We start from the raw sequence: 9,741 nt of genomic DNA, 5'->3' as shown, positions 1-9,741 counted from the left end.
ACAGAGAGGAAGGGAGAGAGATAGAGAGCTAGAAACATCGATGAGAGAGAAACATCGATCAGCTGCCTCCTGCACATCTCCCACTGGGGATGTGCCCGCAACCCAGGTACACGCCCCTGACCGGAATCGAACCCGGGACCTTTCAGTCCGCAGGCCGACGCTCTATCCACTGTGCCAAACCGGTTTCGGCAATACACACAGTAATCTTGTGATCATCTGTGTCAATGATAAGGATGAAGAAGAATAAATAATATAACAACCCAAATAGTTTATACTTGCTTTCAGACTCTGGTTAGATATAGTTAGGTATGTATACCTTACTTGATAATGTTTTTCTTTTTACTTGGTAATGTTTAGTTTTACCTTCCTTGTTTCTAGCACTTTAGTTGTTGCTACATATGGATAATTTATTTACAAAAGTTAATTATCAGTTGTAGTGCTAATAACTTAGTATTTACATACTATAGCAATTCTGTTTCTAGAGTGCTTTCATAACAAATATGTTTTCTGGACAATCTGGTAGGCGTATGACGGGGGGAGTGAGGTTGTCAACTCATTTACAGTGGTGGAAACTGGGTAAAGTCAGACCCTTTGGCTGCTGACTCTGAGACTTCTCATGGTGGGGACCTAAGTTGATGAGTCTTTAAAATTAACATTCATGGGAAGGTGTTGGTATATTTACTTCCAAGGACATTTATTCTTTCAGTGGCTGTTAAGTGTTTCTAATGTGCTGGATTAGAGGGATGTAAAAATGAATAAAACATGGACTCAGCCTTGAGGAACTCAGAGTCCAATCACATAGAAGATGGGCCAACTTACTTGACTGAGTTCAGAGTAACAGGATTTAACTATAGTAAAGAAAATAAAAGTTAGATACATTTACTACTGGAGGTCATTAAATGATTGAACAAGGGAGTTCTTCTCTTGAGATCTTTAAGATTAGAGACAGTAATACCTGATAATGTCTGACTCAGGAAAGAGAACGAATGAGGTGATCTCTTAGGACCTAGGTTAGATTTCCATCCATTGTGTGATTCCAAAACTGGGTACAGTTTGGAAAGGCGATTTTTACTTCCCATAATAATGATTATTTTCTGCTTTTCTTCCTTTTTGTTCCATTCTGGGCATGGTTCCTATAGCCACCTACACACAGATCCAGCCCCATTCCCTGATTCAGCAACAGCAACAGATCCACCTCCAGCAGAAACAAGTGGTGATCCAGCAGCAGATTGCCATCCACCACCAGCAACAGTTCCAGCACCGTCAATCGCAGCTACTCCACACAGCCACACACCTCCAGTTGGCCCAGCAGCAGCAGCAGCAGCAACAGCAGCAGCAGCAGCAGCAGCAGCAAGCCACAACCCTCTCTGCCCCTCAGCCACCACAGGTCCCACCTACTCAGCAGGTCCCACCTTCCCAGTCCCAGCAGCAAGCCCAAACCCTGGTTGTTCAACCCATGCTTCAATCTTCACCCTTGTCCCTCCCACCTGACCCAACTCCCAAGCCACCCATCCCTCTCCAATCCAAACCACCTATAGCACCGATCAAGCCTCCTCAGTTAGGACCTGCTAAGATGTCAGCTTCCCAGCAACCACCACCCCATATCCCTGTGCAAGTTGTGGGCACCCGACAGCCAGGTACAGCCCAGGCACAGGCTTTGGGGTTGGCACAGCTGGCAGCTGCTGTGCCTGCTTCCCGGGGGATGCCAGGTACAATGCAGCCTGGTCAGGCCCATTTGGCCTCTTCGCCACCATCATCCCAGGCTCCTGGTGCACTGCAGGAGTGCCCTTCCACACTGACCTCTGGGATGACCCTTGCTCCTGTGCAGGGGACAGCACATGTAGTAAAGGGTGGGGCTACCGCCTCCTCACCTGTTGTAGCCCAGGTCCCTGCTGCCTTCTACATGCAGTCTGTGCACCTGCCGGTGAGTGACGTCTGATGGTTTTGAGGGTGCTGTCACTCGCTTTTTTTAATTAAAAAAAATTGATTGATTGACTTTAGAGAGATAGGGATATGTTACTACACTTATTTATGCATTCATTGGTTGATTCTTCTATTTGCCCTGACCGGGGATTGAACCCACAACCTTGGCTTGTCAGGTTGACACTCTAACCTACTGAGCAACCCAGCCAGCAGGGCCACTGTCACTCTTAAGAGTGGACCTGTGGCTGAGTAGAATTAGAGCTTCACATAGTAGGGGAGTGAAGAGTTTAGAAGGTATTTATTTGTTCCTTTGTGAGAGATTAATGGAAACTTAAGATACTAGTATTCTTTTTGTAAGAGAGAGCGATGTTAATGTATATAATACCTGAACTTCATACTCCTAAATCTGCTACTGAAGTCATTCTGGGTTTTTGGATCTGTACTGGGTTTGATCAAGATTGCTGTAACCACCTAAATAATCTTTAGAAAACAACAGTTCTTAGTTGGGCCATAATGAATCCAGGGTCTCAAGATCTATGTCAGGACTAATAACGTTGCATTTTCTTTTGTCCTGAGGTGGAAGTTACACTTCTTGGGAATGACCAGGAATTTTAATGTACCTTGAGAAATATACAAATTGGGGAATCTGGAACTAAGGAAACTTTATCTGAAAATATGGAGTATTTATGGTTCCTTATCTTCCTTTACTTATAACTCTTGATTTCTTTCCTGTTCTTTTCTTATAGGGCAAGCCCCAGACATTGGGTGTGAAACGCAAGGCTGAGTCTGAGGAGGAAAGAGATGATGTCTCCACATTGGGTTCAATGCTTTCTGCCAAGGCATCTCCGGTAGCAGAGAGCCCAAAGGTCATGGAGGAGAAGAGCAGTTTTGGAGGTGAGAGACTGACTTCTGCAGTGCTGTTGGAGTACACAGAGATTAACGTTCTGAGTGAGTGAGCTAACAGATAAGTCTGGTTCTGTAGGGTATGGGTCTGCACTTGGTGGACAAATGAATAGATTGACAAAAACAGAACCCAGGGTGAATGAGCAAAGGTGAATATGCAGCCCGGATGGTGTGGCTCAGTGGTTGAGCGTGGACCCATGAACCAGGAGTCACGGTTCGAATCCTGGTCAGGGCACATGCCCATGTTGCCGCTCGATCCCCAGTAGGGGGCATGCAAAAGGCAGCTGACTGATGATTTTCATCATTGATGTTTCTATCCCTCTCTCCTCCTCCCTTCCTCTCTCTGAAAAAAAAAAGGTGAACATTTATTATTGTGGAAGATTAGGCTGGCTTGGCTGATAGATGGGTCAGTTACGTTATCCCATATCTATTCCTTAATTGTGTTTATTTTCCAGAGAAAGTTGAATCAGTGACCAATGTGAATGCTAATACCCCAAACAGTGAACTAATATCCTTGGCTCCTGCCCCATCAGCACCACCGCCTACACTAGCCATGGTGTCCAGACAGATGGGCGACTCAAAGCCCCCACAGGCCATTGTGAAGCCCCAGATTCTCACCCACATCATTGAAGGTTTTGTCATCCAGGAAGGAGCAGAACCTTTCCCGGTGAGGGCAGGGCTGGAGGATGGGGCTTTCAGGTGGGGACTTGGACTGACTGTTGCCTTTTCAAATGCCACTAAATCAGAAGGCTCAGAACTAGTTAGTTACTAGAGAATGGTTCAGTTCTGCTGTTCATTCGGTGAGTTGTAAAAGGAAGGGAAAAAGAATAATATGTGGATCAGAAAATGAAAGTTTTGGGAAGAAGAGAAGAAAAGGCAGGAGGTGACCTTGAAAGCTGTAATATTTTGTTAGACCAGGGATCCTTAAACTTTTTAAACGGGGCCAGTTCACTGTCCCTTAGACCATTGGAGGGCCGGACCATAGTTTAAAAAAAAACTAGTTGGCTGCTAAGCAACAGGCAGCGGCGGCAAAAACACCCGGCGGGCCGGATAAATGTTTTCGGCCGGCCGCATGTGGCCCGCGGGCCGTAGTTTGAGGACCCCTGTGTTAGACAAACTAGGTTTGGTTTATAATGAAGAAAATTGTGGTAGAAAGTTAATGGACTATTCTAAGTACCACAAGTTGCAAAACTAGAACATAGGTGTCTTGACTCCTAGTGCATTCCCTCAACTTAGGAAGGAAAAGGACAAAACAGGGAGCCAGGGTAAGACTCTGTTCTCCAGTGTTTGTCTGAAAAAAGCCTCTTAGAGACTCTTGATTCCCGTATTGAAAATGATTCTCTCTGAACCAGACTTGACCATTAGCTTAGAAATCCAGGCAAAGACTTAATGGTGAGAAACGCTGGGAAAGCTATGGAGAAGCAGAAAGGAATTAGGCTAACTTAACTGTGACCTTCTTCTGGGACAGGTGGGTTGTTCTCAGTTACTGAAAGAGTCTGAGAAGCCTTTACAGACTGGCCTCCTGACAGGGCTGAATGAGAACCAGTCATGTGGCCCCTTGGGAGGGGACAGCCCATCTGCTGGTAAGTATTTACTTAGAGACCCGTCTGGGGAAGGAGGCTCATGCAGGTGTGTTTGAAGACTCAGTATAAAATAGTAATCATCAGTTTAAAGTGGGACTTATATAATGTCCATCCAGACACAGAAACTATATCACATACTAGAATATGTAGAATCACACAAAAGGAATTCCACAGGATTAGGGAGATTTTTATCAGGCTAAAGTAAGCTGTTAAATTATCTTATATAATAAAAGGCTAATATGCAAATTGACCAAATGGTGGAATGACCGCTTGCTATGATGTGCACTGACCACCAGGGGGCACATGCTAAATGCAGGAGCTGCCCCCTGGTGGTCAATGCACTCAACAGAGGGAGCACCGCTCAGCCAGAAGCTGGGCTCATAGCTGGTGAGCACAGCGGTGGTAGTGGGAGCTTCTCCCACCTCCGTGGTAGTTGGACATTCCCTGAGGGCTCCCAGACTGTGAGAGGGTGCAGGCCAGGCTGAGGGAGCCCCCCATCCTCTGAGTGCACGAATTTTGTGCACCGGACCTCTAGTTTACTATAAGGGTATATTTTTCAAAAGATAATCTAAATAAAATAAGATATTTCTAAATCTCCAGTTCTCTTTAGGTTTTATAATCTATATTTAAAGACTCGTATTTACATTTCCTTTCTGCTTTTGGGAACTTTGTCGGGGAGGGATATCTTTCTAGGCATTAGTAATTAGTTCCTCTCTCCTGTTCAGAAATGCAGTCTTGGCTGAAATCTGAGGGTGTGATTGGGATAAAATTTGTAATCAAAATAGAAACAGTCTAGCTTAAGGATAGGAAGACTAAAATGAACGTGCCTTTGGAATTCTCGAATTTGAACTTTATGTTTTAGGGTGGTGTAGGTCTTTGGGGGCAAATTCTGAGTAATTAGCGTCCAGTTCTGAGCCTACTGACGGTTTGAGCAGCAGCAGAAACCCCTGCAGCTTTTGAGTGAGGCCTTGTTTTTCAGAGCCAGATAAGAAGGCGAATCTCCTGAAGTGCGAGTACTGTGGGAAGTACGCCCCTGCAGACCAGTTTCGAGGCTCCAAGAGATTCTGCTCCATGACCTGTGCCAAGAGGTACTGGGCACCCCCCTCACTTTCAGCAGTGGTTTTTTCATCAGTGTTATAGCCCTTCCCTAGGATCATCACTCTCACAGCTGATACTTGAGTGTCTCCTTTGTTTTCATAGTCTTCCCCAAACCAGCTCTTAAAATACCAGTACACAAGCTTAGGGTAACAAGGTAGTTTCTGTAGCACCTTTGATCTCCTACATGTGCCTGATCTGTAGGTATAATGTGAGCTGTAGCCACCAGTTTCGGCTGAAGAGGAAAAAAATGAAAGAGTTTCAAGAAGCCAATTATGCTCGTGTTCGTCGGCGTGGACCCCGCCGCAGCTCCTCTGACATCGCCCGTGCCAAGATCCAGGGCAAGCGACACCGGGTGAGCTGCTGTCCCAGTGCCACCGTTAAAATGGGCCTAAATAGTGTGAGATCAGAACTCGGGTTTTGCATTGATTGCCTTACTCCAGATTCCAAGATCCTGAGTTTTTTTTCTCTCCTCTGATTACTGGTTTATACATCCATTAATCCTTACATTACGTTTGAGTAGGGAAAATCTAGATCATTGGTAGAAGGGGAGAATCAAGAGTTGATAGTTTATACTTGAAAGGCACTTGAGAGTAGACAGGTGACTGACTGGGCATTTGCAAATGAAGTACAAATTACCTCACTTGTGGTGAGATTCAGTTTTCCTCCATGCCCGATAGGAACCCAAACCCATGGGGGTTGGGGAGGGCAGAGGAAACTTATTCATGACCTCACTGTTTTTCGGTTTTCTTTATAGGGTCAAGAGGACTCTAGCCGGGGTTCAGATAATTCCAGTTATGATGAAGCACTCTCTCCAACATCTCCTGGGCCTTTATCAGTGAGAGTGGGGCATGGAGATCGAGACCTGGGGAACCCCAATACAGCTCCACCTACCCCAGAATTACACGGCATCAACCCTGTGTTCCTGTCCAGCAATCCCAGCCGTTGGAGTGTAGAGGAGGTGTATGAGTTTATCGCTTCTCTACAAGGTACTGAGGGCCTATCCAAAAGAACTCAGGTCACATATATACTTAGTTTTCCTGAGTTCTTCACACAGGCCTTGAGAACAGGGAACATAACTGACTTTTAAGCAGTAGAGGCTTGAAGGCTGTACTTTTTTTGATAATTATTCAAGTTACTTGCCTACAGGCTCGTCTACTAATTCCATCTGGATTGTCATCCTCTGTTATGTCAGCAATTTCAATGTATTTCATCTCCTATGATTCAGCTTTCTTACCATTAATTTTTGGATAAAGCACATTTTTATGTGATTGTGACACCTACTATGGATATACTTTTTCAGTGGAGAGGGGGATTAGAATGAATGTTTATGAGCTGTTCTTGACAAAGGGATGGTTTTTTCCAGAAATCACCCTGCCCTTCTTGCTATTTGTCTGAGTTCTGTGCTCTTAAACAAGTGTCACAAAGGCTCATTTGAACTTTTCTTGCCAGTGTAAAAAGAAAACATTTATTTTTGTCCCCACCCTTTCCCCCTCCTAAGGCTATTTGAATGAGGTTATTTCTCTGGTTGGAACTTAGTTCCTCCATGATCTTGGCTTTCTTTTAAATAGCCAGTTGCCGATTGATTTCCTTTTCTTCCAAAGCTTGCCATCTCAAATCTTCATATTACTGAATTTAGGACACGTACTTTGGGATTAACCATTGCTACGTTTGCATGTTTTTCATCGAGTTTCCCCCTCCTATGTGGTGCTACCTTACACTTTCTCATACATATTCCCATTTTCTTCTAGGCTGTCAAGAGATTGCAGAGGAGTTTCGTTCCCAGGAGATTGATGGACAGGCCCTTTTATTACTTAAAGAGGAACATCTTATGAGTGCCATGAACATCAAGCTGGGCCCAGCCCTCAAGATCTGCGCCAAGATCAACGTCCTCAAGGAGACCTAAGGTGGCCTTCTTGCACAAAGCAGCCTAAGGCAGACACTCCCCACTGTCCAGGCTATAACCTGCCTGGTGCTCGCAGACTTTACAGGGAATAAATAACTTTTCCAATTACATAAATCTGTGGAGGGGATTTCTAAGACAGGGAAAGAATGTGCAAGAATTGGTTGCTGGTGCTACATGGTGGAGCTTGGACATTTTCTCTGGGTTCTACTTTATTTTCTAAAATCTTTACAGTTCTTACCATTTTCACCTACCCTAATCCAATCTTTATAAAAATGAACTCTATAGAGAACTAGTACTGCTCAGCCTTTTTCTGGAGTGGGGTAGCCAGGGACTTAGTTCTCCAAGAAGTATGGCAAGGCAAGGAAATGAGTGGAAGGTAGGTGTACCTCCCCAATGGGAGGAGGAGGGTTCTAGCTTGACACAAGCGGTAAAATCCAATACTCCCTCTGGATTGTCGGACTGTAGCTATGGCCCAGTTTTCTTTGTCATCATCCCCTCCCTTGCTATTGAACATTTTCTCCTCCATCCATGGCAGGCTCACCAGCTAGTGTGGGCACTTGGCTGGCATCACTCTGATTTGCTGCAGGGACTAAGTGTTTGGCACACATGTGGCTGTTGTCATTCTTCCTGTATCCTCCCTACTCCCTTCCAATTTATCTGACGTCTTCTACCTTTTTAGTTCCAACTCTGCTGTGTCCAATAGCTTTATAAAACAGGAGTGTGTGGAGCTGAGGTCAGGAGATAAATGCCTGCCTTAGGCGCTATTCCTTATACAACAAAAATATTCAATATTTTTTTCCTCTTCAGTAAAAGGATAAAAATTGGTCTCAGTTGTCTCTTACTCTAATCCAGTGTCTTTAGTCTCTACCTTCTTTCACACAAATGACTAGGCCAATATGTTTTTTTTGTTTTTGTTTTTAATCAAGTGTTTTTGTACAAAAATGTTAGGTTTTTTTCTTCCCATTTTTAAAACACTAGAGTGTGGGGAGGGGTGCGAACAAATAACAAAAAGATGTTTTCTGTAACATTATTTTCCCTTGTTTATAAAGAAAAAAGTCATTCCAACAGTATTTAAAAGTCCAAGGATGAAATAATATCATTTTCTCCTCTAAGGCTGTAAAAGGCCCCTGCCTGTTAATTCCATCCTCTGGTGCCCCATGGAGCCAGGTTACTCTTCAATGGCACAGGTTCACTATTAAATAAAGATCAGGCCAGGTTTCTGGGCACATGGCCTAAATAGAAAGGTGGAGAGCATTAAAAACTCCCCACAGAAATGTGGGCAAGAAGATACTTCCCTGAGCCAGAAGCAGGGACAGGCATAGTAGAATCCCATGCCTAGAGCAGAGAATGCAGAGCCCTAGATGTCCTGCTTCTACCTCCATTCCCTTTCCAGAAGATTGAAAAAATAAAGTCAAAATGACAAGCCTGTGAAGAAAGTGCTACCTGTTTAGAAACACTGGTAAGAAAGGCTTTACCAACCTTTACTGCAAGTGGGAGAGATCACTTTCAGTTTCCTTATTTAATGACCAGACCTGCGGGTTAGGCATTTTGGCTACATGTGGACTAGTAACTGCAAGACCACAATCGAGGGCCAATTCCAGCTACAAAGTTACTAAAATGCCAATGAATGATGTGATGGTACCTTATACTCCTCTAACTGGGAAATTTCACTTTTCCAATCCTAACCCCACAGGTGGGAGAAGCAGGTCTACTACGTCCCCAGGTTCAGACCAAATGACTACTTGGACTACGACCAAGTATTGACTGCAAAGTAGTTTCAAGCAGCAGGAACTTACATGCGAATTCTCATGGAGACTATGAGCATGAAAGCAATCAAACCGTGTATAAATAATGTTTCTTTCCTTTTTTCAAAAGAATTCCAGTGTCTCAAAAACTTGTGAAAATGTGTTTGAAAAGGCCAGCAAATCTGCCACATGCTTTTGCTCATAACTAGTCCTACATGTACCTTCCTATACCAAGACATAGTGCCTTTTGTCACAGGCCTTATAGTACCTCTCTAGAGGGAAAAACAAAAATAGGGAACAAAGGGAAAGCATTTCTATAGTGAGAAAAGGATGTAAACCAAAAGCAAACTGAAAGCAAGAGCAACATTTAGGGTGAGATGAGAGGCTGCAATAGACTGCTTAAGAAATCTGGCTGAGTATGCTTTGGTTTGGGGGACTGAAGAAGCCGGGCGTATAAAGTGCATTCACATTGGTAGTAAATGATCATCCCTTTCTTCTGAATCCTCCCCCAGCTGATCATCCCCCACACCACGATATGTAGCAGGCACATTTCGGGGTTTAGAACGGCACACAAAGTCACAACCAT

The 9,741-nt window shown here is 44.2% G+C and overlaps 2 protein-coding genes across 11 annotated transcripts in view; one reads left to right on the top strand and one right to left on the bottom strand.

Annotated features, from left to right (window-relative positions):
• PHC1 (polyhomeotic homolog 1) overlaps nucleotides 1–8,502 on the top strand; it is a 20,169-nt gene extending 11,667 nt beyond the window's left edge. For 3 of the 5 annotated variants that reach the window (XM_006763961.2, XM_006763964.2, XM_006763965.2), the window contains 8 exons: nucleotides 1,140–1,924; nucleotides 2,670–2,817; nucleotides 3,282–3,493; nucleotides 4,295–4,409; nucleotides 5,389–5,497; nucleotides 5,709–5,859; nucleotides 6,262–6,493; nucleotides 7,256–8,237. In XM_006763961.2, the coding sequence (XP_006764024.1) occupies nucleotides 1,140–1,924; nucleotides 2,670–2,817; nucleotides 3,282–3,493; nucleotides 4,295–4,409; nucleotides 5,389–5,497; nucleotides 5,709–5,859; nucleotides 6,262–6,493; nucleotides 7,256–7,410 (1,907 nt within the window). In that variant the 3' untranslated portion in view covers nucleotides 7,411–8,237. Of the gene's footprint in view, nucleotides 1–1,139; nucleotides 1,925–2,669; nucleotides 2,818–3,281; nucleotides 3,494–4,294; nucleotides 4,410–5,388; nucleotides 5,498–5,708; nucleotides 5,860–6,261; nucleotides 6,494–7,255 lie in introns of all 5 variants that reach the window. The other 2 variants (XM_006763962.2, XM_006763963.2) reach the window with 1 other exon arrangement.
• The window catches only part of M6PR (mannose-6-phosphate receptor (cation dependent)), a 12,515-nt gene continuing 11,145 nt past the window's right edge, over nucleotides 8,372–9,741 (bottom strand). For 4 of the 6 annotated variants that reach the window (XM_015564065.1, XM_006763960.2, XM_015564063.1 and 1 more), the window contains 2 exons: nucleotides 9,624–9,741; nucleotides 8,372–8,642 (listed from right to left, as the gene is read on the bottom strand). In XM_015564065.1, coding sequence (XP_015419551.1) covers nucleotides 8,617–8,642; nucleotides 9,624–9,741 — 144 coding nt within the window. In that variant the 3' untranslated portion in view covers nucleotides 8,372–8,616. The other 2 variants (XM_015564064.1, XM_006763958.2) reach the window with 2 other exon arrangements.

The sequence above is a fragment of the Myotis davidii genome, unplaced genomic scaffold, assembly GCF_000327345.1.
Source record: "Myotis davidii unplaced genomic scaffold, ASM32734v1 scaffold801, whole genome shotgun sequence".
Classification (NCBI taxonomy): domain Eukaryota; kingdom Metazoa; phylum Chordata; class Mammalia; order Chiroptera; family Vespertilionidae; genus Myotis; species Myotis davidii.
This window is presented reverse-complemented; position numbering and strand designations above follow the sequence as displayed.